The sequence below is a fragment of the Peromyscus maniculatus genome, chromosome 18, assembly GCF_049852395.1.
Source record: "Peromyscus maniculatus bairdii isolate BWxNUB_F1_BW_parent chromosome 18, HU_Pman_BW_mat_3.1, whole genome shotgun sequence".
NCBI classification, from domain to species: Eukaryota; Metazoa; Chordata; class Mammalia; order Rodentia; family Cricetidae; genus Peromyscus; species Peromyscus maniculatus.
This window is the reverse complement of record NC_134869.1, coordinates 6,647,501-6,662,264: the sequence shown is the minus strand read 5'-3', so window position 1 is coordinate 6,662,264 and position 14,764 is coordinate 6,647,501. Positions and strand designations below refer to the sequence as shown.

The following is a 14,764-nucleotide window of genomic DNA, read 5'->3' as shown; positions in this document are numbered from 1 at the left end:
AAGTCAGATCTATCCCAGAGTAGCTTCACAAGAGTAAATCAGTCATCTTGAAGAATTTTCTCGATATAATCGTGATCTGCTGTAGTAAAAGAGCAGCTTCAACCACTTCTCTCCTTTTTTAGTTTTGCCCAAAATCACTCTGCCACATGTGGCCCTGATGCAAACTCTATCCACTCCCTCTAGTCATGAGGTTCCCTCCCATCATTGCTTTTCTGGACCATCAAGAGGGATTCCTCATCCTACCTCCACCCCCAGGAGGGTCTTCTCAATTCTGCATTTCATCAGACAGGCTTAATAGGTCCTGTCAACATAGAAGAGATCTATCAAATCTGTTCCATTCTCACAGTCAGTGAGACTTGGGCAGGATCCTGAACCTATGAGAGCCCTAAATGGATGTGTGGCAGTCTAAGACAATTAGCATGCCTGTCCCTACAGTTTTCAATAAACTTCAGTCTTTGGTTGGGAGTGATCCAATCCACCTAATACAGCACACATGGCTGGGAGGACAGGAGTCAATGCAGGGACTCGGGAGATGGCTCATCCATTAAGAGCATTTATTGCTGTCTCAGAAGACCCACAGGACAGCTAAAAAACCTTTTAACTTAAATTCTACGGGGACTCTGCCCTCACCTGGCCTCTGTGGGAATTGCATGTATGTGGTAGTAAAACACCCCTAAGTATAAAGAAAACACCACAAAATATCCCAACATGTCTTGCAGGAAATTGTCTCTACTGATCTGTTATCACTCATGATATATTTCAAGAAAACCAGAGGCATATTACTTTTCATTTCCTGATTTCTTTTATACAATTTTAATGAACAGTTTTTTTCCTGAGAGGCCTGGAGCAATATATTTTTGTTTCCCTTAATTTCGACTAAATGATGATTTTGTGAACATGTGTGTACAGTGTACCACATTTTACTGGTAGCTAAATATATGACCTCAAAGATAGAATATGTCTAGTTCTTTTCTTATGTAGTTGGTATCCATGGAGTAGGCTATGCCATCCACATCCAAGGTGCCACCCCCTGTGTAGCCCTGAGACCCATGAATGGAAAATCCTTGTGCAGCCCGAGCTTCCTGGATCTTACTGAGATACATCCAAGCCTGTGAGTTCTAGGTTTACAGGAGTGTGAAACCTCACCTGACTAAAGAAGAGTCTCAGAGTAAAAAGTTTGAAATTGTATTTTATTCATAAAATACATTCATTTTACTCAATGGGGCCTTCAAAACAGTATCATTATATACAGTGTATAGCCTTAGCAAACTATTAAAACAATGACAAGATTAAGAGTAATAACAAAAGTTAAAAAACCTTAAATGAAAATGAAGAAAACCAAAAACCAATGCATAAATATCCCAAGATATAAAACAAAAATATTAAGGAAATTACAGTTTTCTTTGTAATTTCACTATGAAAGCGCAGATGAAGTGAGGAACTGCCTTATTCTCTGTAGTGAATTATCTTCAGCTACACTTGCCTGTGACATGGCGTCAGCTTCAGCGCTGCAGTAGAGAGACTCTTGTGCTTTTGGTGTAGTCTGTCTCGATGGCAGTGTGACATAAACACAGTCTTCCTTGTCAGATTTCCCATCACATATGGAGTCAGGGCTTTTAATAATTTGTTGTGTGTTCTCTGTATCTTAGACTTATTTCTGACACAAACTTTTCTCTGGGGATAGTGAGCCAAAAGATGTAGATGATATTGTGGCTGGATCGCCTGATGGTAGGTTGATATTTGCTCACTGTTGAGTTCAAAGCTGAAAAGAGGTAGCATTTTCTGAGGAGGCCTTGAACCTGGAGTGTAGAATATCATGCCTTACGGTGTCTCTGGCTTCTTCCAGCCTTCTCAGTTTTCTTATCAGGTGCTGTCTGGGAAAATCAGTAAAGAAAATATGATTTAGAAACAGTTTTGCTGTGCCACTGGCATGAGAGATCAGGGCCTGTTCATCCCTAGTAAACAAAAGTTAAGGAAGGAAACACACCCGATGATCCCTGACTGCTGGGGATGGGGCTCAATGGTGGCTGACTTGCCTGATAGTGTTTCTGCTTCAGCAGCTCCATCTGCAGGAGGCTCTCATCCTAGGCTGTGGTCGGCTCCAGTTTCTGCTGGAGGTTTTCAAACCTAGGGGAGGAAGACAGCTGGGACACAAGCCTGGGGGGACCTGCCATGTCAGCTTTTGAACCCCCACCAGATCTACTCAGCTAGACAATCGAGCATTACCTTTCAGCTGAGTTCATTCCCTGCTTCCCCAAGGAAAAATGGTCAGAGAGCTACTGGGCAGGATTTTTTTTCTCATCTTTTAAAAACTAGTAGACTTGAACTGGAAAATACACACTGTGCTGGATTAGAAAAAACAGCACATTTCTCCAACAGTCAAAAGACATCATTTTGGAGAAATATCATTATGACAAAGGTCTGAGGCACAGGTCAGGGAAGATGTACCTGGCCTTGATTAGATACCAGGTGAATATGAACCTCCTGGAAAACTCTATGCCTGCCCTCTAGTGGAGCCTACATAGCAATGCAGAGAAGGCCTTGCTTATTCCTACATCTCAGAACCCTGCATGGGCTTAACTTGTCAACTCCTACTCTGTTTATGACCAGAGTAAATCTTCTCATGAGAAACTGATAAATAGTGCAGAGAGCCTGCAATCAGCAGGAGACTGCTGGATACAAATCTTCCAAAAGGTAGACACTTATCTCTAAACGTCTTATTCCTTATGGAAAAAAAAGTTGCAGAACGACACACTTTCCTCATGATTGATTATCCCCTCTAGGTTCCTGGCTAATACGGGCATATTTGTGGGGAGATCTAATCTAAGAGATGAGATACTCAGAGCATATTAGTGGTCTCAGAAGGGAAGAAGAGGACACAATCTCCATAAGACCAAGGAGAAAACATATTGCTTCCTGGACATAAGTTCCTATTGACTGAGTCAGCAATGACACTCTGAGATGTTCTTTCCCTGGCTATGGCTGGGAGCTTTGCCAATTGAATACAAACTCAAGGAGGACAGAAATCCAGGTACAGTGGACCCCCTTGGATCCATCTGCTTCTGGAATCCTGGGCTCCTACCTCATCTGGGACACAGTGAAGTGATGCTGCAGCTTTGCTGCCAAGTCCCATTGCCGGGTGAGCAGCTCCTGCTTCAACAGGTGCTGAAGATCTTCCTCAAGTCTTTGATGTTCCTGTTCATTAGAAGATTGTGTTTTTAGGAGACGATTGTGTGCACCATTTAAATACACACACGTGCAAGCACACACACACACACACACACACACACACACACACACACACACATGAATGCATGCACGTATACACTCTTGAACATGTGAATGGATGCACACATACAAGCACACTACATTGCATCCATGATTAGTTTCCCAGATAACACTATTGTAAGAAGAGATCACCTGTGATAGCATGGAGAAGAAAGTTACCTTTCATTAACCCACACCCTCTCTACCCATCATCCATCCCAGAGGCAGGAAAACAGAGGATGCTCTAAACACAGAGATGGGGAGAAGATTGTGTACTTTTACTTTGTTTCGATATTTTTTCATTTCATTTTACTTTATATGTGCGGGTGTTCTGCCTGCCTGTGTGTCTGTATAACACATGCATGCCTGGTGACCTGGGAGAAGAACTCAGTGGACAGATCAGTCAGTGTAGTACTTACTTTATAAACCTGAACACAGACAGGTGAACCCCAGGGGTTTTTGACTGGTAATCCAAGCTCTCCTAGCAAGTTCCCAGTCTGTGCACTGAAGGGTTAGTTCCCCAGCACAGGACCACTGGATGGCAGTGGACCAGCCACTTGCTCTCACACAATGATTCCTCAAGGGCATCTTTCTCCCAAAGAAGCTCTCTAAACCACAGGTTGCCTTAGGCCCAAAGCAATGAGCTCAGAAAACTAGAAAACTTCTAAAATCAGGAGTTTATATTAACCTTTCCTCCAAGTAACATGATTGTGTCAGGGATTTCTTTGAGTAACAGAAGGTTGACTAACTCAGCCAAATGATTGCATGTATTATTTCAAGGTTCACAATATTCCGTGGACCAGATTGCATGTTTTCACTCATCAGTGATGGGCATCTGAATAGTTTCTAGTTGGGAGTGCTGTGATGAGTCCTGCTGTAACCCGATTGTCCCCTATTCTCTAGGACACCTACTTTCCATTCTAGAATCAATGGTCCACCTAGAGTCTGCAGTTCAACTTTCTGAATAATTGTACATAGCTTCTCACAGGGCTGCACCATTTTACACTACTATCAATATCTGAGAATTCTCATTTCTGCGAACCCTCCATCAGGATGAATTTTAACTCAGTATGAAGAAGTTCAAAATAAAAGCAGTTTTTGAGTGCTGCAGACAGAACATGGAGTGGGTGCTTTAGAGTGTGATGAGCCTAAGGGGTGCACTGAGACAGCCTCTTCTCACACCTCAGCATAGCTGTGGGACTTCTGCTGGGCTGAGATGCAGTCACAAGCATCTCTGCAGTTCAGAATTTCTCAGAGAATAAAATCCAGGCCAAGCTCCAAGGACAAGGTTAGCTGAACCAAGGTTAGGGAAAGGTGCAAGGAAAATGGCAGCAGACAATGAGGAGAAAAACAAAACAGGATGCAGGGAAGTCATCAGTGGTCAGGCACCATTCACCCAGAACAGAGGACACAAACTCTCATGCACCTTTCCTGCCTCTCAGTAGCCTCTTTCTCACCTTCATTGACCCCACTACTTTGTTTTTCTCCCAAGGATTTCTTTGCAGATAAATAATTCTGCCTCTACAAATACCTGAAAAACTTTTACCTTGCATCAATTTTCTGTCTTTTGTTGTTGTTAGCTTTATGGACATGCAGAATTATGGGTAGCTCCATCAGTTCTTTGACTGATGCAAAGTGGTACTAACCAGGTTAGGCATAGTACTTTCTCATTGAAGTCTGTTTCCATCATTCTTAAAAATGTTCCATTGCTCCTTTAGTGAGTGAAGATACACATAGAGGCTCAAACACATATTCCCATACACACAAAGATGCACTTAAAGACAACTCACAGACACACACATACAACACACACACACAGACACACACAGACACACACACACACACACACACACACACACACACACACACACCTTTCTTGTACCCAGGAGAGCAAGGCAGAAGACTAGAATCTTGCAGCACCTTTTCTACTCTAGGGTGAGGTAGTGGGTCCTCCCCGCTATCTAAAAGACTCAGACCCATCCAGGCTCTTCTGCCCTGGCCTGAACTTATTTCCCTTCCTAGGAAAGTTTTTATCACCAGACTCACTGATTGTACAGAAAAGTAACAACCTCTGCACAACTGAGTTTGACTACACAAGACCAAGTGCCCATGGAAGAGGGCTGGACATGAAGCCTCCCGACAGATCCAAGTTGACCCATCATGGACTCCTCACTAAACCTGCCCAGACTTTTCCACAGAAACAGTGATAGAACAGAGAATGGAAGTCACCCATTGTCATTACCCAATAACTTTTGACCAGATTACAGTGCATATTATATGAAAACAGCCCCAAGGAAGTCACTAGGAGGCTACATAGGTCACCTACAGCACTTTTCTGAAATGCGCACTCTATACAACTATGAGGAGGAATCTGTCCTAAGACACAGTCATATACATGATAGAGTGAGCATCAAAATGTCAGGTTCCTTATTGTATAGCCAGTAAGACAAACTAGAAATATCCTGGGATGTTACCTCTATGCTGTGAAAGAAAAGTCTATGTTGATTTTTCAAATAGCTCCATTGTTTGATTTTTGCTATTTATTACAAAATGAATTAATTCCAAAGTAATAATGGTGTGTAAAAATTAAGAGAAACCAGCAAGTCAGTTCTTTTTCTGACCAAATGTATCATTTAGTAATGAGATGAGACAGAAAAAGACAGGAAGCTCTACTGTGAGGAGTCAGGAGATCCAAAGATCTGTGGCTGTCCAGCTTAGCCAGAAGAGAAAATTTCAGGTTCAGTGAGAGACCTGGGCTAATGGGAATAAGGGAGAAAGCAACAGAGGTCGCTTGACGTGGCTTTCCAACAAACAAACAAATGTGTGCACCCTCACACATGCATACACCACACACACACACACACACACACACACACACACACACACATACACACACACACACACACACCTCAAATCATAAGTGAACAGAATGCAATGAGGAGGACATGAACTGAATGAGGATGGCATTACCAGTTGAATTGAAACTCCTCACACTAGCTGTTTCAAGTGAGACCCACAGTTCTGCTTTCCATCATTTTGAGACTAAACATGTCTGGGGAAACATGCTGTGCTTCTGCAGCCTATGTTGGTGTAGTTGGAGAAATTATTCTCTCAAAATCTCAAATCTGCCACCCTCGCCCCCGCCTGTCATAAGCCCTGGCCACATCCCTGGTCATCCAGTGAGCTTCTGAGTGTAAGATCCAGGATAGTAGAATTGGCCAATGCCAGTCAGAGGAAACAGTATTGACAAGCTGTTACTTAGTTTCTGTCAGTGTGAACCAAGAGGTTAACCAGGTAAAGAGAAAGCCATGGCAGTCTGGGAACAAGAGGGTAAAATGCCATATGACACCCAAAAAGATGTCCACAAGACCCAGTCATTTGACGTTTGTAGGGGATGTTCCTCCTTCCATACTGTTTCTGCCTCTGATCTCATATGACCTCTGCAAGCAAATGAGATCCTGATTCTTGAACTCAGTCAATCAGATCTCTGTGCTACTCCCTATGTGGCTCCCATCATAACACCGCTCCTTCCATGCTAACATATCAGTAAGTGACAAGTGATTGACCTGTCTCCCTCGATGGACTGCAGCTTCTAGCAGAGCAGTAGGGTTCCTTGGCAGTCATGCAGTGCCTTCCAAGAGGCTAACTCCTCAGAAAGACTTGTGAATGATCACAGAAATGAACTATTGGATGGGATGGGTCAGTTGGATAAGTGAGTTGAGGGTTACATGGGCGTGTGTATATGTGTGTGTATGGTTAGACAGGTGGGCAGCCTGGCCCTGCTGCTTCAACCTACCTGCTGCTGCTTTGTCCACATGTCATAGATCTTCTCATGGGCCTCCTCACAGAGCCTCCTGGCCTCCTCACAGGACTCTTGTAGTAAAATCTGCTCCCCCTGCAGCTTTCTGTTATCCTCTTTCAACATGCTCACTTTTTCCATCAGCCGAGTCCATTCACTCAGGAGCTGACTGTAGAGGGTGCTGAAATATCAGCAAAAATGATGAGCTCCACCTCCATCTGCACTCCTGCCTCCCAATACCATTATTCCTGCAAGGTGTCATCTCCCCAACCCCAGATCCCTGGGATGAAGCCACATTAGCCATGCCAGCATGACTGAGGTACAGACAAAAGACAGAGAATAGCCAAATTCCAGAAAGATTCAAACTATTTCTGAATACCCTGACAGCAAAAGGGATCCATGTAACTCTGAAAACTAGATCCCCTACCTCTCCACCACACACCCTGGTGTTTAACTGTTCACAGTATTGAGCAAACATGAGCAGGAAGAGGGAAACCATGCTCAGGGGGTGGGGTGGGGCAGAAGACCCAGTGGGAATGCATTTCATGTTTTCCATAGAAAGGAGCTCTGTAAGCTCCTGCCAGAGCCACAGAAAACATTCATGGTGAAAACCATGTTTTCTGTCTAGAAGTTCCAGAAGCTGACAGGAAAATGTTGGGAGGGGCTCTGAGACTTTTCACTCTTAGGAGAACTCAGTCTAGGAGGCACAATTCCAAGAGCTATCAGACAGGCTGCTTGCTAAGAGGTAAACAGGCTAGAACCACAGCCCAGCTTTGTTCAAAGGTGAAGAAGGGAAGAAGCTGCTGTGGGATGTCTTCTGTATGCTGTGAATATGTATTGCTCCCATTGATTAATAAGGAAGCTGCTTTGGCCTATGACAAGGCAGCATGGAGCCAGGCAGAAAAATCCAGAAAAGTTAGAGAAGAAAGTCAGAGGTGGAGGAGATGTCAGCGGCCACCCAAGGAGAAACATGCCAGCAGCCTGGCCATGCAGCAGCCATGTGGCAAACATTGACTAATAGAAATGGGTTAATTTAAGATGATAGAGCTAGCTAGCCAGAAACTTAAGCCATTGGCCATACAGTTTGTAAGTAATATAAGCCTCTGTGTGTGTCTTTGGGACCATTTGGCTTCGGGAGGTGGGACAGATTCCTCCTGACAGCTGGTCAGGCAGGACTGGAAAAACATCAGACTACCAGAAGCAGTCCCTAACAATTTCAGGGGTCCCAACTAAATTAGGCACTCACCGGTAGGAGTTGGTCTGCTCACTCAGCTCCTTGCACTTGTACGAAGCCTCACAAATCTCCTTGGGGAATTTCTTTATATCTGACATCTCCTTCTTATGCTGTGTTTTCAACATATCCAGCTCAGATTTCAGCCTGTGGTAGGGCATGGCCCCAGGAGCAAAGGACCCCATGAATACATGCCTTAGGGACCACATGAATTAAGGTTCTGTTTTATACTACCGTAGCCCACTGGATGTCACACCCTGAATTCTATACTGGACCTCCTGATGTGCATTAGACTTGCCTTACTGTCCCATGGCCAGGAAAGGCTGGGTGTCAATAGGGAAGGAGACAGGGCTACATGAGCTCCCTCAGTAGACCTCTGGGAGCAGACTAGCTGGCTCTGAAGGTCTGAGCAGTCTGTGCCACAGATGGGGGTGTATCTGAAATCTGCAATGACGTTCCCACTGTCTTGAGAACAGAGATTCTTTCTCCGTACAAGGATACCCAGAACTCATGATCTGTATGGCCATGGGGAGGCACTACATTCAGGTGGCTTTATAAACACCCAAGGGGATTCCAATGAGGGACCAGGATGTGCACAAAGGCTGAGAGCAGTGATGCTCAATGTGGGGCTCCCTGGCCTCAGCACTTCCATCACCAGAAATTTTTGAGACATGTGAATATTCAGACCTACTATCAATCTCTGACTCTCAGGATCTGAAAGGATGGACACACACACACACATACACACACACACACACACACACACACACACACACACACACACACACACACACACACTGTCTCAGAGACAGTACAGAACACACTCAGACACACAATCCTCAGCACAAGGAGATTTATTAACCTAGCAGTGCAAGCATAGCTTGGGAGCGTGTCTCTTGAGCAGGCGAAGGCACACAGCAAGCAGCAGTCTTTTTTAACAGTGGGTTTTTAAGTAGAAAAGGTTAAGTCTGTGCTGGGTAAATTGTTGAGCTCTGATGGGACAGGTTAGCCAGTGTAACCAAGTAATAAATTTTGATTGTTGAACTTTAGTGTTTAGTTTCAAAAATGAGTCAGTGTCCACAAAAGGGACTGGACTTTGGGGACTAAATTTAGGAATGTTATCTAATGGTTTATCAAGGGAGAGAGAAGTGAAAAGAGCAAAACCGGCCACTGCTTTGTTTGCAATGTTTGGGCCCCTTAGAGAGCACTTCACACACATGAACCCACACACAGGATATCAAAGAAATGCAGGCAGGGAGTATTGCCTCAAAGTATAAGGAGCAAGACCAGAGAGGAGCAGGGATGAACTCCAAGCCTTCCAGACACACAGATGGATGAGTAGGACCACAAGGCCTTTCAGCCTATTCCCAGAGCAAAGAGCAAAAATAAATATAAACCCTCAACCGAGAGCACCAAGGATCTCCTAAAAGCCGATGTCTGTCAAGGCCTCTTGAAATGCATGTTGTGATCTTACAACTTCCTGCCCATCTGTAGATTGTGATTCAGGCCACAGGCTCTGCTTTCTCATTCGGAGGAATCAGAACAGCCTGTGTCAAATCTCACTCCTACAGGTTTCAGTTCTGCCTCTCAGATGTACTCAGGACACAGTAGGGTCAAGACAGTTACCAGAGAAAAGGGCATGATGAATACCTGTTGTTCAACTCATTGTTGTTATAACGGGCCAGGAGTTCCAGCAGTTCATTCCTCTCATTGGTCAGCATCTGTAGCTGAAGGGTCAGTTTATCCACCTGGTTCAGCTGCTGCTCCTGCTCAGTGAGGAAGAAGGGTGTGGATGATGCCTTCCTAGTAGTCCCTGTAGGTACATAAACACAGTGAATTTGTACAGATGAATGGCATAGGGCCAAGAGAGATCATGTGGAGTCCCAAGAGGCAGCCTGAGGGAGAGCAAATGCATGGAACCCAACGAAGGCTGAAAATTCAGAGCAGATATCCTTAAACTGGGGTCCATAAGCGATGTGTCTGTCTCCAATCTCTGAGGATAGATACATGCCTCAGGCCCTACTGCAGCCCCACTGTCCCTGAAAGGCATAAGCAAGGTCAGTCATGTTGGCATGGAATTGTCACCAGATACCTGCTATGATGCAAGAAAGTCCTGGACTCCCTGGTGATTTGTACCTCCCTGCCGATAACCTGTGTGCAGGACTAAAAGACACTGAATGTCTCAGACCTGGGTACATGGATGGAAAGTTTTGCTCTCTGGTATTTATATCAGATATCCATGAAACCTACAGAAATCCACTGAGAATAAAGTGCAGCAACATGCTACCCTGATACCTCATTAGTGGTTCTGTGCCTCCTTTGGCATTCTTTGACAGTCAGAATGAACTGAAAAAGGTCTTAGCACAGCACTGCATCCTTGACCATTCCTGGCCCTCTGCCAACTAACCATCAGAAACCTCCACTTTGGATCTGCTCTTTAGGGACCCAGAGAAGCAGCATAGGCGCATGGCTTCAGATGATTACAGCTACTGAACCCCATTACTAGAAGGTCCAGTTCTGGCCTCAACTCCTCCCTAAAAAACCAGAGATCTCTCTTCCAGTCAGTATGCTCAATCTTGCCAAAATGTTGATTGGTGAACCCTATACGCACTTAATGAATGCCTCAAGAGCAAATGGCATTGTAACAACACTGGTGATTTCACAAAAGATGCCAAGGGCTCTCCAGGATACAATAGAATTTCCAGAGAAGGGACTGTTAGGGTCACTGCCAACAGCCTTCACCTATCTTATAACAAACTGTTCCCCAAGTCACTGAACGCCAAGCTGCCCTTTCCAGGAGCCTTCCCTGAAACACAGGGGAAGGCCTTCAACACCCCCTCCTTCCAATCCAGAGATCTCTCTGATTCATTAGAATCTAGTTCATTCTAATTCAACAGTTCATCATGTATGGAGGGCAAGACTCATTTTCCAAACTATACTCAGGAATGGCTCTTCTCTTCCTGATGATCTCTAACAAGATGAGAAATAAAGGATGCTAAGAAATTAGCTCAGTATAATGGGGAAGGAAGATCAGTTGCACGAGGTGAATAAGCACATCAGAGAAGATCCACAGGGCAGTTACAATGTATGAGGATGGTGGAGGATTATGTGGGTCCTGTCAGAGCAATGATAAGTCACATAGGTAAAGATGAAACTTTTGCCAAAAGCTTCAGGAGAATACATTCCATCCATCATGATGTTAGCAAAGATGTTATCAACCATTGAAAGGTGTGACTGAAAATACCTATGAACTGGGCATCCACAGGTGAGCCCTCTGACACCAAGAACAAATACTGACAGGAAGAGTGATATCCCAGTCCTACACTCAAGGTAGAGGGAAGATGACTGGCTAGTGAGAGGGCAGGAACTCAGAAACCTTAGGGATCACTGACATGAAGCAATACTTGATGGTTCCTGCCCTGCTAGTGGTTGTTATTTAAAATGTGAGAGCCTCTAGCTCTGGCCAGGGGACATTACTCTCTCTGTTACTAGTGACACACACCAAAAGACATCCAGTGTGTGTGAGTTGCTGGGCTGGTACTGAAACCTCTTTAGTCCCCATGTGCTTCCTTCCACTCAGAGTGAAAGCTGAGGGCCCTCAACAGAACAGCTGCAGCCATGAATATTCCTGGCTCTCTGCCAAACTAACCTTGAAAATCCTCAACATTGTTCTGCTCTTGAAGAACTCAGAGGAGCAGGTATGCCCATTGCTTCTCAGAAATTCTCACCTGCTTAGCCCCACTCCTGGAAGAAGCAGCTCAAGCCTTCCTCCTTCAGGAAGCTCCCCATCCCTTTCCCAGGACCCACTGAGCTTACCCCAGAACCATTTATTTCTTGATGTGTGACCTGGAGACTGAAGGCCATCTTCCTTCTGCCTCCCTTTGGTCTCCCTGTGCTCTCCATCCTGTCTCCCAAGAATCCTGTTCAGTCTAGACAGCATGTCTGTAGGTGAAACACAAGACACTGCACAAATGCCCCAATGACAGTTGATGTTGCCACAACACTGGTGACATCACATGGAATGCCAGGGCTCTCCAGGATACAGTAGAATGTCCATGTGCTGATGTCACCTGGTATATCTATTTCATCCCTGCTACATACCTCACCGAAAAGTGACTTGAAACCAAGGTGCCATTTTCAGGAGCCTCTGGATTCACAATGGAAGCCTTTAGGTAGTTCCTCCTTCCAAAGCCAGAAATCTAGGCCTCTGCTTCATTAGAAACTTTATCCAAGTGAAGTTGAAAGCTCACTTCTCATGCACTGTCCATGGTTAGATTTTCCCCTCCTTAAGATTAATAATCAACAATTTGAGAAAGAAAGGATGCTTAGAAATGAGGTCAGGATAAAGGGGAGTAGTAGGGATGAGACCTCTGAAGTGAATATTCACCCAGGGAAGATCCTCAGAACTTTAGAGATTGGTGGGCTCAAAAAAAGTTACATAGTTAGTTATGAAGATTCCCCCAGTGTTAGTAGAGCTCACTCAAGCTATGAGGTTGTTAGTGAGATGGTATCTTAGTGTCATTTGATTTGCATTTCCCTCTTGGCTAAGGATTTTTAGCAATTCCTTAAATGTCTTTTGGCCATTTAATATTCTTCTATTGTGAATTCTCTGTTTAGATCTGTACCCCATTTTTTAAGTTGGATTATTTGGTATTTTGATGTCTATTTTCTTGAGTTTTTTTTTTTTATATTTTGGAGATCATCCCTCTGTCAGATGTGGGTTTGGTAAAAATCTTTTCCCATTCTGTAGGCTGTCATCTTGTCTTGTTAACTGTCTCTTTTGCCTTACAGAAGCTTCTCAGTTGCAGGAGGTCCCATGTATTAGTTGTTGCTCTCAGTGTCTGTGCTACTTCTCTTCTATCAGGTTCAGTGTAATTGGATTTATGTTCAGGTGTTTGATCCATTTGGACTTGAGTTTTGTGCATGGGCACAGATAAAGGATCAATTTGCATTCTAGCATGTGTGAATGCCAGCACCATTTGTCAAAAATGCTTTCTTTTTTTCATTGTATAATTTTAGCTTCTTTGTCAAAAATCAGGTGTTCATATGTCTTTAGATTAAAGTCAGGGTCTTTGATTCAGTTCCATTGATCTATGTGTCTATTTTTATGCCAATACCAAGTTGTTTTTAAATATAGCTCTATAGGAGTCCTTGAGGTCAGGGATGGTGATGCCAGACATTCCTTCATTGTACACGAGTTTTTTTTAGCTATCCTGGGTTTTGGTTTTCCATTTGAAGTTGAAAATTGTTCTTTGAAGGTCTGTGAAGACTTTTGTTGGGATTTTGATGGGAATTAAATTGAATCTGAAGATTGCCTTTGGTAAGATCGCCATTTTTACTATGTTGATTCTACCTATCCAAGAGCATATGAGAGCTTTCCATTTTCTGATATCTACTTCAATTTCTTTTTTAAAAACTTAAAGTTCTTATCAGATAGGTTGCCCCAATGAATTTTTGTTGTCTTTGGCTATTGTAAAGGTGGATGTTTCTCTGATTTCATTCTCAGGCCATTTATCATTTGTATATAGGAGGGCTACTGATTTTTTTGAGTGTGTTAATCTTGTATCCTGCCACATTACTGAAAGTGTTTATCAGCTGATGGAGTTCCCTGGTGGAATTTTTGGGGTCACATATGTATACTGTCATATCATCTGAAAACAGTGAATGTTTGACTTATTCCTTTCCAATTTGTACCACCTTGTTCTCCTTTTGTTGTCTTATTGCTCTAGCTAGAACTTCAAGTCCAATGTTGATAGATATAGAGACAGTGAGCAGCCTTGTGTTATTTCTGATTTTAGTAGAATCCCTTTGAGTTTCTCTTCATTTAGTTTGATGTTGGCTGTAGGCTTGCTGTATGTTGCCTTTATTTCATTTAGGTATGTTTCTTGTATCTCTGATCACTCCAAGACTTTTATCGTGAAGGGATGTTGAATTTTGTCAAAGGACTTTTCAGTATTTAATGAGATGATCATGTGGGTATTTTTTCTTGTAGTTATATATATAGTAAATTCCATTTACAGACTTTCATGTGTTGAAAAGGATATAGAAAAGGTAGGTCAAAGGGTAGATTATTGAATCTACTCTGAAAAGAAAAAAGAGAGGATATAGATATGGTAATATAGAAAGTTAGATTTTTGAATCTTCTTTTAGAATGGAACTACTAGTTTTAAATATTTCACATTGGATTGGATTTTTGTATATTGTATATAAATTATGTATATTGATAGAAATTTGAGATTGATTTGTTAGAAAATACTTCCACATATATTTCTAGTCTTGTCCAATGTATCATGCCTATACAGTTCATTTCACAGTGCAATGCAGTTTTCAGTCCTTGAAAGTTATTGCCAACTATTTAGGATAATAAAGAAATGCAGTTTAGTAGATAGTCATTACAATCAAACCTGTAGTCATATTAGGTCTGTTCTCAAGGTCAAGCAGAAATATATTTTAGATAGACAGGTCAT

The 14,764-nt window shown here is 43.2% G+C and overlaps 2 protein-coding genes across 4 annotated transcripts in view; one reads left to right on the top strand and one right to left on the bottom strand.

The window, feature by feature from the left end:
- LOC143269256 (disks large homolog 5-like) overlaps positions 1–14,764 on the top strand; it is a 340,382-nt gene that overhangs the window by 19,893 nt on the left and 305,725 nt on the right. The gene's annotated exons all lie outside the window — the stretch shown is intronic.
- LOC143269264 (disks large homolog 5-like) lies at positions 1,170–10,348 on the bottom strand. 2 transcript variants are annotated; one of them, XM_076554366.1, is made up of 6 exons: positions 9,948–10,348; positions 8,313–8,444; positions 7,064–7,247; positions 3,083–3,195; positions 2,033–2,127; positions 1,170–1,870 (listed from the first exon to the last, which is right to left on the bottom strand). In XM_076554366.1, the coding sequence occupies exons 1-5, from the start codon at positions 10,016–10,018 to the stop codon at positions 2,085–2,087; spliced, it is 543 nt and encodes a 180-aa protein (XP_076410481.1). In that variant the 5' UTR covers positions 10,019–10,348; the 3' UTR covers positions 1,170–1,870; positions 2,033–2,084. The 2 variants fall into 2 exon arrangements, with proteins under 2 accessions (XP_076410481.1, XP_076410482.1); XM_076554367.1 differs by lacking the exons at positions 2,033–2,127; positions 3,083–3,195.

What these genes read in the sequence shown, in the direction of transcription:
- LOC143269264 (XM_076554366.1), bottom strand. Translation starts at nt 10,018, where the DNA reads ATGCTGACCAATGAGAGGAATGAACTGCTGGAACTCCTGGCCCGTTAT. An exon ending in AACAATGAGTTGAACAACAG is followed by an intron (nt 8,445 to 9,947) that starts GTATTCATCATG and finishes GCCCTACCACAG; the next exon opens with GCTGAAATCTGAGCTGGATA. An exon ending in GAGCAGACCAACTCCTACCG is followed by an intron (nt 7,248 to 8,312) that starts GTGAGTGCCTAA and finishes CTGATATTTCAG; the next exon opens with CACCCTCTACAGTCAGCTCC.